This window comes from Coregonus clupeaformis, chromosome 8, assembly GCF_020615455.1.
Source record: "Coregonus clupeaformis isolate EN_2021a chromosome 8, ASM2061545v1, whole genome shotgun sequence".
NCBI lineage: Eukaryota > Metazoa > Chordata > Actinopteri > Salmoniformes > Salmonidae > Coregonus > Coregonus clupeaformis.
Window position 1 is genome coordinate 35192598 of NC_059199.1, and position 20161 is coordinate 35212758.

The following is a 20161-nucleotide window of genomic DNA, read 5'->3' on the forward strand; positions in this document are numbered from 1 at the left end:
AGCCACTCTGCTTTTGATTGGTCTTTGGGGTTTAGGCCGGGGTACTTTAAATGGATATGATTTGATTGATTGACGGATTGATTGTTTCTCTCAGTTCTCGGGCCAGTGTGCTGACGAGATGAGGAAGACCTACGCTGAGTTCTGCAGCCGCCACCTGAAGGCTGTCAAGCTGTACAAGGAGCTGCTGGCCAGAGACAAAAGGTTCCAGTACTTCATACGGGTAAGACAGAGGGAGAAAGAGAAAAACAAGAGAGGGAGAACAAGTGGTGACTTTATGCAATTTTTTACTTCTAAAACTATGTTTTTTGGAATGCTTTGGCAGTATTCACAGAATGTATGTAATGTCAATAAAAAACCTTGAATTGAGATTGAGAGAGGAGGGGGATAGAATGAACAAATGAGACTGAGGGAGAGCTTTTGTGTTTTTTTTATATTTTAATAAACCCACACATTTTGTCACCGCTACTAAGGTCTTACTTGTGATGATCATGCTATTTGGTAGTTTCATATTCCTTAGCAGAGAGAAAGAGTGAGCGAGGGGGCACAGAGAAATAAAAATAGGCCAATGGGAATGTGCGTGTTTGTGTACATGTACTTTTTCTATTGTAAATGGTGTGTTTTATCTCTCATTTAGATTTAAAGCTCTTCAAGCTAGTTTTGAAGTTGTATCATTCATATCAATTGATATCTCCAGAATTCCGGTAAAAAAAAATATTTGCACTTGATTGCATTACAAAACACTAATATGTGTTGTTTTCCATCCATCCTTCTCTGTTTGCCGCTTTTCCTGTTTTTTCTCACCCTTTTTGTCTTGTTCATATTCATGTCTTCCTTTCTTTCTCCTGCTCCTGCACTCTTATACCCTCTCTTTCACTCTCTTCTCTCCCCTCTCCTTTCCCTCTCTCACACTCTCGTGCTCACTTTCACACTAACGCTTTATTTATCTTTCTCTCTCTCTCTCCCTTCTGTCTCTTTCGTCTTTAATCTATCTTTCCCGCTCTCTGTTCAGCGGGTGTGTCGGGGTCACCTGTTGCGTCGCCATGGCGTCCAGGAGTGCATCCTGTTGGTCACTCAGCGCATCACCAAGTACCCCGTCCTCATCCAGCGTATCCTTGACAACACCAAGGGTGAGAACAAGACCCCGTTGATACTGCAACTGAAACCAGGGGCGAGTATTTGATCCCCTGCTGATTTTTGTACATTTGCCCACTGACAAAGAAATGATCAGTCTATAATTTAAATGGTAGGTTTATTTGAACAGTGAGAGACAGAATAACAACAACAAAAAATCCAGAAAAACGCATGTCAAAAATGTTATAAATTGATTTGCATTTTAATGAGGGAAATAAGTATTTGATCCCCTCTCAATCAGAAAGATTTCTGGCTCCCAGGTGTCTTTTATACAGGTAACAACCTGAGATTAGGAGCACACTCTTAAAGGGAGTGCTCCTAATCTCAGTTTGTTACCTGTATAAAAGACACCTGTCCACAGAAGCAATCAATCAATCAGATTCCAAACTCTTCACCATGGCCAAGACCAAAGAGCTCTCCAAGGATATCAGGGACAAGATTGTAGACCTACACAAGGCTGGAATGGGCTACAAGACCATCGCCAAGCAGCTTGGTGAGAAGGTGACAACAGTTGCTGCGATTATTCGCAAATGGAAGAAACATAAAATAACTGTCAATCTCCCTCGGCCTTGGGCTCCATGCAAGATCTCACCTTGTGGAGTTGCAATGATCATGAGAACGGTGAGGAATCACCCCAGAACTACATGGGAGGATCTTGTCAATGATCTCAAGGCAGCTGGGTCCATAGTCACCAAGAAAACAATTGGTAACACACTACGCCGTGAAGGACTGAAATCCTGCAGCGCCCGCAAGGTCCCCCTGCTCAAGAAAGCACATATACAGGCCCGTCTGAAGTTTGCCAATGAACATCTGAATGATTCAGAGGAGAACTGGGTGAAAGTGTTGTGGTTAGATGAGACTAAAATGGAGCTCTTTGGCATCAACTCAACTCGCTGTGTTTGGAGGAGGAGGAATGCTGCCTATGACCCCAGGATCACCATCCCCACCGTCAAACATGGAGGTGGAAACATTATGCTTTGGGGGTGTTTTTCTGCTAAGGGGACAGGACAACTTCACCGCATTAAAAGGACGATGGACGGGGCCATGTACCATCAAATCTTGGATGAGAACCTCCTTCCCTCAGCCAGGGCATTGAAAATGGGTCGTGGATGGGTATTCCAGCATGACAATGACCCAAAACACATGGCCAAGGCAACAAAGGAGTGGCTCAAGAAGAAGCACATTAAGGTCCTGGAGTGGCCTAGCCAGTCTCCAGACCTTAATCCCATAGAAAACCTGTGGAGGGAGCTGAAGGTTCGAGTTGCCAAACGTTAGCCTCGAAACCTTAATGACTTGGAGAAGATTTTCAAAGAGGAGTGGGACAAAATCCCTCCTGAGATGTGTGCAAACCTGGTGGCCAACTACAAGAAACGTCTGACCTCTGTGATTGCCAACAAGGGTTTTACCACCAAGTACTAAGTCATGTTTTACAGAGGGGTCAAATACTTATTTCCCTCATTTAAAATGCAAATCAATTTATAACATTTTTGACATGCGTTTTTCTGGATTGTTTTGTTGTTATTCTGTCTCTCACTGTTCAAATAAACCTACCATTAAAATTATAGACTGATCATGTCTTTATCAGTGGGCAAAGGTACAAAATCAGCAGGGGATCAAATACTTTTTTCCCTCACTGTATCAATCATGCTCACTTTAGAATAAAACATATATTGTTGGGGGAAGCTAAATGTAATGGGCCTCCCGAGTGGCGCAGTGCCACTAGAGATCCTGGTTCGAATCCAGGCTCTGTCGTAGCCGGCCGCGACCGGGAGACCCATTGGGCGGCGCACAATTGGCATAGCGTCGTCCAGGGTAGGGGAGGGAATGGCCGGCAGGGATGTAGCTCAGTTGGTAGAGCATGGCGTTTGCAACGCCAGGGTTGTGGGTTCGATTCCCACGGGGGGTATATAAAAAATTAAAATGTATGCACTCACTAACTGTAAGTCGCTCTGGATAAGAGCATCTGGTAAATGACTAAAATGTCAATGTAAATGTAATGTGGTGTATCAAAAAAGACAGATATCTCATTTATCCAAACTATGCCTTTTATATCATGAGACGAGGTCCTCAGAACTAACTAAAAGCGCAGAGTCTTTAAAGTCAATGACGGAGGATGGGAAAAAACAGCACTACTAATAATATGTCTAACCCCCTTATATCCCCCTCTCTTTCTCTCTCCCTTAACCAGACAATGAAGAGGAGGCCTCCTGTCTGACCCAGTCTCTGATTCAGATCAGGGAGCTACTCACCTCAGTGGACCAGCAGGTGCTTTACACATCTATTAATCCATTTATAGTTTTATTTACTCAGGTTATTACTGAGATGCACTAACACCTGTTAGTCAGACTGAAATAAAGGATGCCATTTTTACTTTATCTATAAACCCGACCTTTTACTATGTCCATGAGAAAGTGGCAATTACACAGTGCAGAAAGTGCATTGCACACTGACACTATTGTGAACCAGGGTTTTGTTCATTAGGGCAGGGGTTCCCAAACTTTTTAACTCTTGGGGGGGCCCCCCTTCCAGCATTGGGGAACATCCCGTTCCCCCCCCTGCACCACATCTATTTCTATGGGCACAAGCACTGTTCACACACGCATACACACACACACACATATATATATATATATATATATATATATATATATATATATACATATATACATATATATATATATACATATATATATACATATATATACATATATATATATATACATACACATCCTTTTTAAAATTATATTTCCCTTCATTACTTTCCAACCACACACCCCTCTTGTTGGTGGAGAGAAATTTGCAGGTTTAAAGCTTATTTCCAGCAATTATACACATTTTGTCATAGAGTGCAAAGAAAAGTGTTAAGATTTCCCTTCACTGGAACTAAGGGGCCTAGACCGAACCATGAAAAACAGCCCCAGACCATTATTCCTCCTCCACCAAACTTTACAGTTGGCACTATGCATTGGGGCAGGTAGCGTTCTCCTGGCATCCGCCAAACCCTGATTCGTCCTTCGGACTGCCAGATAGTGAAGCGTGATCCATCAATCCAGAAAACGCGTTTCCACTGCTCCAGAGTCCAATGGTGGCAAGCTTTACACCACTCCAGCCAACACTTGTTCAGAGACACAAAGACTACTCCATGGCTATTCTAAAAGTTGTAATAGAGGAGTCAAATATTGGAGCACCTGATACTAGCAATGATAGGGATTGTAATATTAAATAACATTTATAGTAAGTATAGTATTTTATAAAAGGATAAAACGATATAACAAGCAGAATAATACATCTTTAAATACAAATAATTAGAACATGGCTTTTTTGGCGGGAGGTTGTTGTTTTGGCGGATGGTTGTTGTGGTTGGTCCTGTATTCTCTCTGGCGTCCTTTCCCCCTTGCGGCAGATGTGGATGCGGGTGCGTTTGCACGCTCGGCCCATTTCTTCCGCAGTCAACCATGTGATGTGCATTTTTGTGTTTGAAAAGGTGCACCGTTAAGTGAGTGAGAGGGGAAATGGTTGCATATCCCAGAGCCGACCGGGGGTCTATGAGCAGGGGTAGTGAGAGAGAGCTTTCAATTTTGTGTAGATGAGGGATATACATTTTTAAATATAGTATACATCTAATCTAATTATTCATTGTCCTATCATGATGGAAAGATCCCCTAACCCTATAACCTGGACACCCACCTGAGCGACCCATACACCAAAGAGAAGTTCCCATCTCTTTTATGGACCTGCTGTGAATATGCAGCCTAAACAGAGAAATAAATGCGGTCAGAGACCTACTTGAGCAGCACCGCCCCTCAAGATTCTGAGCCTGCCTGGCAGGGTTGGTCCTACAAAGCCAGAGCCCCCTGATGGGAGAGCATAATATACAAGGAAATTCTCAAAGCTGCTAATGAGAACCTTGACGACCTTTTACCTAGCCGGTGGGGATTCCGGTGGGGTACGCCCACCCAGGTAGTGGCAGTGCTGGCAACACTGGCTGCAGTAACCCATGGGGAGGGGGTCACACTCGGACAATCAGAGAGGGGGTTTATCATTGTGGCACAAAATAATCAAAGGTCTGACCGCATGGAGATGCTTGGGAAAAATGGTTACAACAGGGGATCAGAGTGTTTGTGTCTCAGATGAAGAGGGTGGATCTGATCTCCATCACCTAGGACTTGACATAGATTAAGTAGATTAATCAAATTTCACATTGTTATCAATTTCTGCTCAATCTGAATGCTTTCTCAATCAGCTTTAACTGTATGTGCACTCGTAAATCAAGTTATTTCTCGAGTTGGGCTCTGGGATATAACAGCCGATTTGATTTTATGGTGGATTGTGGAGGAGGGGGGTTGAGTGTGTTGGAGTATGTGAGTATGTGCGTGTGTGCTTGTCTGGCATCTGTTGTGGGGATGTTGGGGGGGAGGGTATGGGATGGACCACGGGAATTATTTGCTAGGATAATAATTGCTTGTCAATGAATTAAATGTAATACAATGGCAATCCGGGTTATATGTTAGAATCCTACGCGTGAACTGCCGACATTATTACGCATATTAATTGATAATGATGGAAAATAGGATATGCATAATTAAAAAAAAAAATAGTTATATAGATATATATATATAGAGGTGAAAGCATTGGAAATGCTTTTGGCGGTTAATCTGCTTCTGTTTTGTGGGTGGCACTGTGTGCTGTTTTCGATGGATGGGTCCTGGCCTCTCGGGGCCTTAGGGATACCGAGGGACGTGGGTGGGATGCTGATCACTGGGATGACGGCTCAACTTGGGATGGGGAGGGGCTTTAGCGGGGGAATTAGTGGAGAACAATTGAAGGGTTACTCCGTAGCAATGCAAATATCACGGTACAGCTATATGGACACTCAATCATTACGCTATTTTTTATTGGTAAATTTACAAACATATATAATGATAAATAGACTTGAAACTTGTATCTCGTTATGGTGTATGGTGAAATAAGTATAGCCAGTTATAATTGTAATGGCTTAGCTGATAATAACAAAAGAAGAACAATATTTACATGGCTCAAAGAGAAGGAATATAATATCTATTGTATACAGGAAACTCATTCAACAATTCGAGATGAAGTAGCGTGGAAAAAGAATGGGGGGAATATACTTCTCCCATGGGCAAAGAAATTCAAAAGGGGTGATGATATTAATTAATAGTAATTTCGATCCGAATGTGCAAATTGTCCAAATAGATACGCAAGGTAGATGGATTATTTTAAATATGTTATTGGACCATAAACAGATATGGCTCATTAACCTTTACGGACCAAATAATGATGATCCACAATTCTTTGACAATATATATAATAAATCATCAAGCCTGCAAGCAACTCAAGACAATATTATTATGGTGGGGGATTATAATACTGTTTTAAATAGCTCAATGGACCGTAAAGGAAATCACACCACAAACAATCACCCACATGCTCTTAAGGAAATTGTGAATGTCATGGATACATTAGAACTAGTAGATATATGGAGGCTTAAATATACTGATCTAGTGAGATATACATGGCGGAGACTGAATCAAGCTAGTCGTCTTGACTTCTTTCTTATCTCATTCTCGTTGGCACCAAAAGTAAAAAAAAGTGTTGATAGGGGACAGAATGCGGTCGGACCATCATATAATAGGCATATACATTACTCTTACTGAATTTCCACGTGGGCGAGGATATTGGAAATGTAATCAAAGCCTATTGGATGATAATTTATTTATAATTAGAACAAAGGAATTTATAACTGACTTTTTCCAACATAACATAGGTACAGCGAATCCCCTTATTGTATGGGACACCTTTAAATGTGCCTTTAGAGGCCATGCAATTCAGTACTCATCTCGAAAACAAAAGCAATTTAGGTCAAGAGTTTATACTAAGAAAGGAAATAGAAAGTCTAACAGAACAGATAGATGGCAATAAAAACTGTAACATAGAGGCTCAGAATAAATGAGAGGAAAAACAAAAAGAAATGGAGAAACTTATTCAAGAAAGATCAAGTGTAATATATTATAAAAATAAAGCAAACTGGATGGAATATGGGGAAAAATGCACAAAATTCGTTTTTAATCTTCAAAAAGAACTTAAAGAAACTGGTTACAATTGACGGAGTCACCCATAATTCACCAAATGATACTCCTGAGTGGCGCAGTGGTCTAAGGCACTGCATCGCAGTGCTAACTGTGCCACTAGAGATCCTGGTTCGAATCCAGGCTCTGTCGCAGCCGGCCGCGACCGGGAGACTCATGGGCGGCGCACAATTGGCCCAGCGTCGTCCAGGGTAGGGGAGGTAATGGCCGGCAGGGATGTAGCTCAGTTGATAGAGCATGGCGTTTGCAACGCCAGGGTTGTGGGTTCGATTCCCACGGGGGGCCAGTATAAAAAATATATATATGTATTCACTAACTGTAAGTCGCTCTGGATAAGAGCGTCTGCTAAATGACTAAAAATGTTTTAAAAAATGTAAATGTAATGATATTTTGAAGGAAGAAACAAAGTACTTTAAGCATATGTTTTCTTTTCAGTCGCCTCCATCTCCTCTAACTGAAGCTAATTGTAGAGATTTTTTTTCTATTGATAATGTCAAATTAACAGCCACACAGAAAGACTCATGTGAAGGTGAAATTACAGAGGAGGAACTTCTGGATGCAATTAAAGACTTTAAGTCTGGGAAAACTCCAGGATTGGATGGCATACCAGTCGAGGTATACCAAACCTTTTTTGATATACTAAGAGGACCGTTATTAGCATGTTTTAACCACTCCTATGTAAATGGTAGATTATCTGACACTCAAGAAGAAGATCTCATTATTACTGAAACAGGATACAAGTGGAAAATATAAAGATCCAGTCCATTTACAAAATTGGAGGCCCCTTACACTTCAGTGTTGTGATGCAAAAATCCTAGCAAAATGTATAGTGCATAGAATTAAAAAGGTATTGTCGGATATTATTCATTCTAATCAGACAGGTTTTTTACATGGAAGATACATTGGAGATAATATAAGGCAAGTATTGGAAACAATAGAACATTATGGAAAATATGGGAAACCAGGCCTGCTATTCATAGCAGACTTCGAAAAGGCAATTGATAAAGTTCGACTGGGGTTTATATATAAATGCCTGGAGCATTTCAATTTTGGAGAATCCCTTATAAAATGGGTCAAAATCATGTATAGTAACCCTAGGTGTAAAATAGTAAATAATGGCTATTTCTCAGAAAGTTTTAAACTGTCAAGAGGAGTGAAACAAGGTTGTCCACTATCGGCATATCTATTTATTGTGGCCATCGAGATGTTAGCTATTAAAATCAGATCCAATAATAATATCAGAGGATTAGAAATACAGGGCTTAAAAACAAAGGTGTCATTGTACGCTGATGATTCATGTTTTCTTTTAAATCCACAACTAGAATCCCTCCACAGCCTCATAGAGGATCTAGATACATTTTCTAACCTCTCTGGATTACAACCAAATTATGACAAATGTACTATATTACGTATTGGATCACTAAAAAATACAATTTTTACATTACCATGTAGTTTATCAATAAAATGGTCTGATGGTGATGTGGATATACTCGGAATACATATCCCAAAGGAAATAAATGATCTCACTTCAATACATTTTAATAGAAAGTTAGCAAAAGTAGATAAGATCTTACTACCATGGAAAGGAAAATACCTGTCAATTTCTGGGAAAATCACCCTGATTAACTCTTTAGTATTATCCCAGTTTACCTATTTGCTTATGGTCTTGCCTACGCCTAGCGAACAGTTTTTTAAATTATATGAGAAAAAAATATTCAATTTAATTTGGAACGGCAAGCCAGACAAAATTAAAAGAGCATATTTATATAATGAATAAGAATTCGGAGGACAGAAATTATTAAATATTAAAGCATTAGACCTATCACTAAAAGCTTCAGTCATACAAAAGTTATACTTAAATCCAAACTGGTTCTCAAGCAAATTAGTAAGATTGTCTCACCCAATGTTCAAGAAAGGCCTTTTTCCCTTTATTCAGATTACAACCTCTCACTTTCAGTTATTTGAAAAGGAAATAATCTCCCAAATGTCACTATTTCTAAAGAAAGTAAGGAACTTGTCTGTCGGCCTTGCATTAAAGAACATAATTGGTTAAGGAAAACTGTGATAAATAAAAAAGTATATCAGTTTCACTTAAGGACCAAAGGATTGACAGCCGTCCCATATAGATTGCAAAATTGTTGGGAAGAGATCTTTGACGTACCGATCCCATGGCATAGTGTTTATGAACTGACACGCAAAACGACACCGGATTCAAAAATTTGAATCTTTCAATTTAAATTATTATATAAAATTCTTGCTACCAATAGAATGTTATTTATATGGGGGATACAATCTTCCCAGCTCTGCAGATTTTGCTGTGAAGAGACAGAATCATTAGATCATTTGTTTTGGTTCTGTCCATTTGTAGCTTGTTTTTTGGACACAGGTCCAGGAATGGCTAAAGGATTGCAATATTTACCTGGAACTAACCTTGCAGATAGCATTACTGGGTGATCTGAAAAGTCATAGTCAATCGATCAATAATATAATAATACTTTTAGCAAAAATGTTTATTTTTAATTCACAATCTGTAGAAGCAATGAGAATAGAAAGGTTCAGAACTTTTGTAAAACATCACAGTACGGTTGAAATATATATGGCAAATAGAAATCCTATATGGATGGTGTTAAGAGAGGTTGTATGTTGGGAGCTTTTGGGAAAGAGCACAGTTAGAAAGATATGGCATATAGAAGCAAACCGGATGGACATCATGAAAATGATCGGAGAGGTTGAGAGTAGAAGAAGTTCAGGAGCAAAAATTTTTTTTTTTATATATATATATGTATAATAGAATTATTGTCAAATGAACTCTGTCCATAAGGTGTAGATAGTAAATATAGACCGGAAGTAGAGGCCTGGGCATTGTTGTTCACTAATTTACTCCAAGTAGGAAAAGGATGGTGGGGTTGAAAAGTAATAAAGGGGAGTATATATATATATATATATATATATATATATATATATATTAGGGCTGTCAAATGATTAAAAATTTTAATCAAATTAATCAGAATTTTCAGTGGATTAATCATGATTAATCACTATTTGCAATTACACCTGAATCCTAACCATTTTTTTTCTGAAATGCATACGATGTCCCGCTCACGTGCAACAGACAGGAACTGTTCTTTTACAAGCCTCCGCAAAATGACGCTCCTCAGTTTTTAATATAGTCAGCGCAAAGACTTCAGTTCCCACGTGTCACTGATTAAATGTGCAGTTACTCCGAGGTAATTGTTGTTACTCACTGATGTCCAATGGTCTCCTGTCAGGGCGATATGATTTACTTGAGCCAAGACCTCTTTCCTTTTTTCTTTTTTCGTTTTCATAGAGCTCGTGGATTTTCTTCATAACTGTGGCTCTTGACGGTGGCTTATAGAATGAGTCTTGAGACGCCACTTGCAAAACATCAAGGAAACCTGAGTCTTCTACAATGCTAATGGGTCTACAATCCTTTGCAATCCATTTTGCTATTGTGTTGGTCAAATTATCTGAGGTTGATTTTGTTAATTGCCTGCAAACATTCAGCGTGGTCTGGCGCAAACCACTTGCTGAATCTGACGGCCCAGCAAACGCATGTTTGGCGTTGACATGGTACTTCAAGCTTGAACAGCTCCGGTGAAATTGAAACTCCTTCTTACAAATCTTGCAAATAACCTTGTACTTGTTAACTGTACCATCATCATTCTTTTTATATTTGAATCCGTCAATAGGCTCACCTTGCTCCATCTCGCCTCTAGCTCCCAACCACTTTCCTGACCTGAATAATTTGTCACACTGCGCATGCGTGAAATGCGTTAAAAAAATTGACGTAATTAACAGCAAACAACTAATTAACGTCGTTAACGCGCTATTTTTGACAGCCCTAATATATATATATATTTTTTTAAACATGGGGGATTGGAAGTGATGCAGACAATTACATTGATAGAAGATACAATCTATCTGCAATATTAAGCTGATCCATCCCCCCCAAAAAAAATAAATAAAAATAAAAATAAAAAAATACACTTGGCGTTGCGCATGGTGATCTTAGGCTTGTGTGCGGCTGCTCTGCCATAGAAATCCATTTCATGAAGCTCGCGATGAACAGTTCTTGTGCCGACGTTGCTTCCAGAGGCAGTTAGGAACTCGGTAGTGAGTGTTGCAACCGAGGACAGACTATTTATACGCACTATGTGCTTCAGAACTCGCCGGTCCCGTTCTGTGAGCTTGTGTGGCCTACCACTTCGCAGCTGAGCCGTTGTTGCTCCTAGATGTTTCCACTTCACAATAACAGCACTTACAGTTGACCGGGACAGCTCTAGCAGGGCAGAAATTTGACAAACTGACTTGTTGGAAAGATGGCATCCTATGACGGTGCCACGTTGAAAGTCACTGAGCTCTTCAGTAAGGCCATTCTACTGCCAATGTTTGTCTATGGAGATTGCATGGCTGTGTGCTCGATTTTATAGACCTGTCAGCAATGGGTGTGGCTGAAATAGCCGAATCCGCTAATTTAAAGGGGTGTCCACATACTTTTGTATATATAGTGTATGCACTGGTGCCATGACAATCAAGTAGGGGTGGGGCATGTTATCAAGATAACTCCAGTAAGGACTTTTACCCTTTGACATTGGGTTGGGGGGGGGTGTGACGGGGCATCTTTCCACAGGAAACACAACTTTTTGTAAATTATACAGGGGGAAGAGTTTGTGTGCTTATTTAAGTTTTCTTCCCCTTTCTTGGCTTTTCTCGAGTTTCTTAGAACCCTGCTAGTTGGGTGGTGGTGGTGATGATGATGGTTGCATGATGTTTAGACAGCTGCACTGGACAGTGAAATAATCCATGCCGGGTAAATGAAAACAAAGACAAGTAATAACAGGCCAGCCAGGGTCCAAAGCAAGTCCCTATAACACCAACAAATGGGGGCTAAAGTGAGAGCTGATCCCTTTCCAGTCACCACCATTCACAATGACATCAGCATTAATGGTGTGTTAGTTAAATGAAGTCTGCCATAGAATTAGGAATTATAATAATGTAATAGGATCTCTATGTTAACAGCCCTCTGATGTTCACTCGAGGAATGAGCCTCCATATTAATTACCCTATGCCGAATACAAAGCAAACACTAGGCTAACCCCTTAAATGGTTAAATTATGAGGATATATTATTGAAGCTTTTTCTTACAGTCAATGATCTCAAACACCATCTGGTAATTAAAGTAATGAAATAGCTTAGCCTAGTGTTTAATCTGTCCATACATATTTGGGTGTATGACCTCAGAGAATTGTATGTTTAGTTAGAAATGTGGCAATGTAAGGCCATTCTACTGCCAATGTTTGTGTATGGAGATTGCATGGCTGTGTGCTCGATTTTATACACTTGGCTGTCAGCCAGAGGTGTGGCTGAAATGGCCGAATCCACTAATTTGATGGGGTGGCCACATACTTTTGTGTATATATAGTGTATATTCTTTTATTTTAGAGGCGACCCCTCGCACCCCCCACAGTTTGGGAACCACTGCATTAGGGCATGGAAATGGATGATTCTCATTGAACAAGTCCAGGTAGTCCCTCCCTGTTTCAGTCCGTTTGCTTCCATTCATTGCCTATTGAACATGACCCTGCTGTCCAGGTGATGGAGCTTGAGCGGACCCAGAGGCTGCAGGAGATCCGGGCCAGGCTGGACCCACGGGCCGAGGCCAAGGTGAGGGACGGTGGCCTGTTCAGGGGAGGAGAGCTGCTCCGCAGGAGACTCATCCATGAGGGAATGCTGCTCTGGAAGACCCCTGGGTCCAGGCTCAAAGGTGTGTGTGGGTTGAAGGGTCTGTGTGTGTGTAGAGGCTGAGGACAGGCTCTTTGTAATGGCTTGAATGGAATGTATGTATCAACAGTATCAAACACATGGAAACCAGCCTCCACTAGCTTAATTTGTCACAGAAGTTTGTAGGGGATGGAACTATCCCCAAAACATGTTGCTTACCCATGTTTTAATGTTTAGATGTGCAGGTCCTGCTGATGACCGACATCCTAGTGTTCCTACAGGAGAAAGACCAGAGGTTCATCTTCCCTTGTCTAGTAAGTACACACACACAAGCATACACACACTCTCTCTCTCACTCACTCACTCACTCACACTGACTAATAATTTACATCAAACAAAAAACACTTGTGTGTGTGTATATAGAGAGACTTGTTTCGTCACAATTGAATATACTGTATGGGGAGGTCAGGGAATATAGCAACTCCCCTTCTTTCTCTCCTCTCCCTCGTTCTCTTTGCAGGACAAGTCTCCGGTCCTCTCCCTGCAGAACCTCATGATTAGGGAGATAGCCAATCAGGAGCGAGGGCTCTTCCTCATCAGTGACTCCTCCCCTCCGGAGATGTATGAGGTCCACGCTGCCTCGAAAGATGACAAGAACACCTGGATACGCCTCATACAACACACTGTCAGGAGGTAGACACAGACACACACACACACACAGACACACACACACAGACAGACACACACTGCTCATATAGTCAAAATATTTTCTGTCTCTGCAGTTGTCCTTCCAGGGAAGAGTTCCCACTCATAGAGACTGAAGACAAGGCCCTGCTGAGACGACTGAAAGGTCAGCAATGAACACACACACACCCAGTCATACAGATCTATATGTAACGTAGTGATGGCACGATTGCGCCGACAGACACGGCGGCCCTATTTCTAGCTCCTAGCCAACTTTGCAGAATTTCATTTACTTTATTTGCTCAGAACATTTATGGTATCATTTCCTATAATCGACAAGATCTTTTGGACCACAAATTTGACTTCCCAGACCTGAACCCTTTGTTTGGATTAGACAGAGCCGCTCCATTCATCCTGGGTGCTCTACCAAAAAGATGCTGCCAAGGAGAGGTAGGAGAGCTGTCGTTCTAGTCAGTCTCAGTAGGAGGCCAAACCACCCACCGCTTCCGAGTATATTACTTGCTAATGTACAGTCTCTGGACAATAAGTTTGATGAGCTCAGGGCGAGTATCTCCTTCCAGAAGGACACGAGATTGTAACATAATTTGTTTTACAGAGACATGGCTCTCCCCAGCTACACCTTCTCCGTCCATACAGTCTGTTGGCTTCTCCGTACATTGCGCAGACAGGAAGATAGAAAAAAGGAAAAGCAAAGGTGAAAAGCAAAGGTGGACATGTATGTTTCATGATTAATAACTCATGGAAACGGCTGATTTTTAATGGAATATCTACATAGGCGTACAGAAGCCCATTATCAGCAACCATCAGTCCAATGGCACGTTGTGTTTGCTAATCCAAGTTTATCATTTTAAAAGGCTAATTGATCATTAGAAAACCCTTTTGCAATTATGTTAGCACAGCTGAAAACTGTTGTGCTGATTAAAGAAGCAACTTTAATCAGAGACTAGTTGAGTATCAGGAGCATCAGCAATAGTAATTGTGGGTTCGATTAAAGGCTCAAAATGGCCAGAAACAAAGAACCTTCTTCTGAAACTCGTCAGTCTATTCTTGTTCTGAGAAATGAAGGCTATTCAATGCAAGAAATTGATCTCTTACAACGCTGTGTACTACTCCCTTCACAGAACAGCGCAAACTGGCTCTAACCAGAATAGAAAGAGGAGTGGGAGGCCCCGGTGCACAACTGAGCAAGAGGACACATACATTAGAGTGTCTAGTTTGAGAAACAGGCACCTCACAGGTCCTCAACTCGCAGCTTCATTAAATAGTACCCGCAAAACACCAGTCTCAACGTCAACAGTGAAGAGGCGACTCCGGGATGCTGACCTTCTAGGCAGAGTTGCAAAGAAAAAGCCATATCTCAGACTGGCCAATAAAAAGAAAAGATTAAGATGGGCAAAAGAACAGACACTGGACAGAGGAAGATTGGAAAGAAGTGTTATGGACAGACAAATCGAAGTTTGAGGTGTTCAGATCACAAAGAAGAACATTTGTGAGATGCAGACCAAATTAAAAGATGCTGGAGGAGTGCTTGATGCCATCTGTCAAGCATGGTGGAGGCAATGTGATGCTCTGGGGGTGCTTTGGTGGTGGTAAAGTGTGAGATCTGTACAGGGTAAAAGGGATCTATCACTCCATTTTGCAACGCCATGCCATACCCTGTGGACGGTGCTTGATTGGAGCCAATTTCCTCCTACAACAGGACAATGACCCAAAGCACAGCTCCAAACTATGTAAGAACCATTTAGGGAAGAAGCAGTCAGCTGGTATTCTGTCTATAATGGAGTGGCCAGCACAGTCACCGGATCACAACCCTATTGAGCTGTTGTGGGAGCAGCTTGACCGTATGGTACGTAAGAAGTGCCCATCAAGCCAATCCAACTTGTGGGAGGTGCTTCAGGATGAATGGGGTGAAATCTCTTCAGATTATCTCAACAAATTGACAACTAGAATGCCAAAGGTCTGCAAGGCTGTAATTGCTGCAAATGGAGGATTCTTTGACGAAAGCAAAGTTTGAAGGACACAATTATTATTTAAATCATTGTTTCTAACCTTGTCAATGACTACATTTCCTGCTCATTTTGCTATATTTCCTATTCAAACTCATTTCATGTATGTTTTCATGGAAAACAAGGACATTTCTATGTGACCCCAAACTTTTGAACGGTAGTGTACCTCTCCATCAAATGCCGATTACCTCCCAAGAGAATTCTCATCGGTTATTGTCATGGCCGTTTATATCCCCCCTCAAGCCGACACCACGGTGGCACTCAAGGAACTATACGGGACTTTGAGCAAACTGGAAACCGCATATCCTGAGGCCGCATTTGTTGTAGCTGGGGACTTTAACAAAGGAAATCTAAAGAAAATTATCCCGTGGTAGGCCTGATTACCAAAAATGATGAGACCGCCTACAGGGAGGAGTCTAGAGCCCTGGCGGAGTGGTACCAGGAAAATAACCTCTCCCTCAACGTAAAAAACAACAACAAAGGAGCTGAATGTGGACTACAGGAGACAGAAGAGGGAGCACGCCCCCATCAACATCGACAGGGCCGCAATGGAGAGGGCCAAAAGCTTTGAGTTCCTTGGCGTGCACATCACTGAGGACCTGAAATGGTCCAACCACACAGACACCTTGCATGGCCCCCAAGACCCTCACAAACTTCTACAGAAGCACCATTGAGAGCATTCTGTCGGGCTGCATCACCGCCTGGTACAGAAACTGCACCTCCCTCAACCGCATGGCTGGCTCTCCAGAGGGTGGTGCGGTCAGCCGAACGCATCACCGGGGGCAAGCTGCCTGCCCTCCAGAACATTTACAGCACTCCGTGTCAAAGGAAGTCCAAGAAGATCATCAAGGACCTCAGCCACCCAAGTCACTGTCTTTTCACTCTACTACCATCTTGCAGACAGAGACGGTACATGTGCATCAAAGCCGGGACCGCGAGATTGAAGAACAGCTTCTATCTCCAGGCCATCAGACTGTTGAACAACCATCACTAGCCGTCTACCTGCTAATCAAGTGTTTCCACATAGGAACTCCATATTTCAATTATTCTCTACACTACCCTCTCTATCTCTCTTCCTTTCTACCACTCCATTGTTCTCTTTCTCTATCAATCCCTTTGACCATATCCATCCCTTCCTTTTTCTCTCTCCACCTCTCCCTTTCAATCTTTATCTCTCTCCCTTCCCTTTGCATTCCCCACCCCCCATCTTTCTTTCTCTCTACATGCTGCGTACAGTACAATGTGCAGTTCTCGCTCTGTGTGTAGGAGGATAAGTGTGAAGCCTGACTCCTACTCAGGCCCAGTGGAGGATCTCATCAAACTCTATCTATCCATCACAGCCTTTCTCTCTCTCATTTTCACTCTTGCTCTCTTTCTCTGTCACTCTCTCTCATTTTCTCTTTCTCTCGGACACAATCTTTCTTGCTCACTTGTACTCCTGCACTTCCCTCTCCCTTCATCCCCTTCTCTCGCTATCTCTTATAGCCAACATCCAACTGAACAATGTGTGAATAGGATTGCCCCCCACTGTTAAGTCAAGGTCTTAAGGAGAAGCATCATGTCAGCTTTTCCCTCTCTCCCCTTCCTCCTTCCCTCTTTCTCTCTCCCCTTCTCTCTACTCCATCTCTCTTTCCCCCCTCCATCCCTTCCTCCCCTCCATCTTCCTCTCTCCACCTTAATCTCTCCTTCCAGCGGATATCCAGCAGAAGGACCGGGAGGTGCTGGAGCTGCTCCAGGAGCGAGTCACCCTGTTCTCGGACCTGGCCGAGGTGACAGGGGGCCAGGAGGTCATGCTGCCAGGGGGCCCCAACTCCCGGAACCTGTTCCGGGCCGACATGCCCCAGGTGCCGCTCGGCGAGAGACTGCTCACCGATGCCATCGCAGAGGGTGAGGGGTTGGTGGTGGTGGTGGTGGGGGTGGGGGGAAGGGAGAGAGGGGGTGGGGGAGAAAAAGTGAAAAAGAGAGGTAGGGTAATAGACGGAGGGATGGAGAGCAAGTTTCTCAGTTTCAAGAAAATCAGCACAAAAGCAATAATGGCATTATAATACATTTAAGTGTCGCTATGCTCGTGCTTACATGGTGTGCTTCTTCATGCAATGACAGCAGTTGGAGCATGTCCATGTCACAACGAGTTCATTGCTGATGTTGGTTTTTGCTTGAGATGTAAGGTTTGCTCTCTCAGTGATGACATTTTGTGCTGATAATCGGCTCTTAGCATTGTCACTGGCTTGTTCTATCCAAATGGTGCCGTCCCTTCCTTTCTCCTGTCTCACTGTTTCGTTTCACTACAGTTTCATTTGGTGGTGGTGCGGGCACCTGCTCAGTGCGCACCGTTTTGGCTTTTTTGGCCTCTAAGGTGTAGGTTCAGACTGAGGCTCAGAATCAGAAGAAAAATCATCAGAGATGTCATGATAAATTTCTTCCCCACCATCTGAGTCTTTTCATCCAGATCTTGTAGCAGCGCTAACGCAGCATGTGCATCCATTCGTCTTGGTCTTCTTGCCGTTGTAAATTACGCACGCTCTCACTGTGTATGTACTCCAAGTAGGCCAGAGTAGACTGATAAAACTGCTTGGATTCGGTGGCCTGATATAGGGTAAATACCATTTTGAGATTATAATTAGAATAGATTAGTATAATAGAATGGCCCGCACTGTTCTTCATTCATAATTGGTGATTACATAATTAATCATTGTTCGCTTCCCCTCGCTCATCAACTCACCCTTTCTTCCCCATCATACTTTACTTGTTACATGTGTGAAATTAGTTTAGGTTCAGTTGAGGCAATTATTGGGGTGATTATCAACTGGGCATGGCACCTTCATGTCGGAAGAAGGAGCGGAGCAGGCCCTACTGTCGGGAGAAGGAGTGGCAATGGGGGAAAACCATTCAACAAATGACATGCCCCTTCTAAAACTGGTTATAACTCCAGTTCTGTTTGTGATATTAGATTCTAACAACCACAGTTTGTTATATAGACTATACCCCCAGCCGTTCCATGTATTTGATCTATTTCAGAGCTAGCACACCAGATTCAACTTGTCACTGATCATCAATCCCTTGAATAGGTTAATCAGGTGAGCGAGTTTAGAGCTACAACAAAATTGGGAAACGTGTGAGAAACAACGATTATTATAAGAAAAGTGTATGTTCTGACACTGTAACCTTTACAAAAGAAATGCTTTCGTTATAGGTTTCACATTGTTTTTATAAGACAATATATAAAAAACAACATGAAAATTACATCTATGAGTTTCCATGGTTAAAAAAGCAATAGGCTGGGCAGCACCTCCTACTGGACAGTTGATTTATCTACAGCTATCCCTTTGGTCCCCCGTCCAGGGTTTTAACCAAGCCCAGCCCTGCTTAGTTTTGATATTTGTCACTGACTACTACCAATGTGCTATCGAGAGAATCTTAACAGATAATTATTCTACTTCTTCTGCCATACAAGATTCTTGTTAATGTTCATAATTATTTTTGTATTAATCTTGTTAGTGTATTTGCTGCCATATGTATTACTTTGTTAGATTCTTCCATATATTTTCCATGTGGGTGGAGATTTGACTTTAGGACCAATGGAATGGTCTAAAATTTGAAAACTCTACCTACACTGTGTCATGGGTGAGCTGAAATGAATGCACCATACATTTTGTTAAGGCACTGATGTTGTATTGTATGTCTTTGTGTCTCCCAGTGGATAGGCTGAGTGAGTTACTGCTGGGCTCCACCTTTGAAGTGCCTCTGCCCTGCAGTTTCAACAGTCACCCGAACCACACGGGAGCACTAGTGATCAGTGAGTGACTCCTCTGTGCCATTGATTGACAAGGCTTACAGTAGTCTAGTCTCCATAGCACTGTGAGCAATGACCATTGAGTGACCATTGTTTGTTTGTAGATGGTCAGGAGGTGGTTCTCAATGGAATGCACAGGTGCCCAGCAGCAAAGGTGAGGTCTTAATAATAATAATAATAATAATAATAATAATAATAATAATAATAATAATAGCATGGTCATTTACTGTGGTCGACCAGGCTTAGAACCAAGGTCTCCCATGCGACACAAGAATGTGTTAGCTTGTTTAGCTAAAGCCAAGTCCTTAGCTTGGGAAGCTAACAGAATTCTTCAGGTCCCAAGCTAAATTACTCATTGTAACAGTAACAGCAGCGTATGTGATGAGTCAAAAGAGTTAGTGCAAAAAGGGTCAATGCAGATAGTTAATTAGTTAACCAATAGCTACCCAGACTAACTATTTGGCAGTCTTATGGCTTGGGGGGTAGAAGCTGTTCAGGGTCCTGTTAGTTCCAGACTTGGTGCATCGGTACCGCTTGCCGTGCTGTAGCAGAGAGAACAGTCTATGAAAATGTTTTGGGCCTTCCTCTGACACCGCCTGGTATAGAGGTTCTGGATGGCAGGGAGCTCGGCCCAGTGATGTACTGGGCTGAACGCACTACCCTCTGTAGCGCCTTGC

At 42.2% G+C, this 20161-nt stretch overlaps 1 protein-coding gene across 4 annotated transcripts in view; it reads left to right on the top strand.

Moving 5' to 3' along the window:
• LOC121571975 (rho guanine nucleotide exchange factor 2) overlaps positions 1–20161 on the top strand; it is a 75997-nt gene that overhangs the window by 46301 nt on the left and 9535 nt on the right. For all 4 annotated transcript variants that reach the window (XM_041883800.2, XM_041883801.2, XM_041883802.2 and 1 more), the window contains 10 exons: positions 95–220; positions 1010–1127; positions 3320–3396; positions 12852–13023; positions 13218–13294; positions 13501–13673; positions 13763–13830; positions 17384–17578; positions 19389–19487; positions 19589–19638. In XM_041883800.2, the coding sequence (XP_041739734.2) occupies positions 95–220; positions 1010–1127; positions 3320–3396; positions 12852–13023; positions 13218–13294; positions 13501–13673; positions 13763–13830; positions 17384–17578; positions 19389–19487; positions 19589–19638 (1155 nt within the window). The remainder of the gene's footprint in view (positions 1–94; positions 221–1009; positions 1128–3319; positions 3397–12851; positions 13024–13217; positions 13295–13500; positions 13674–13762; positions 13831–17383; positions 17579–19388; positions 19488–19588; positions 19639–20161) is intronic.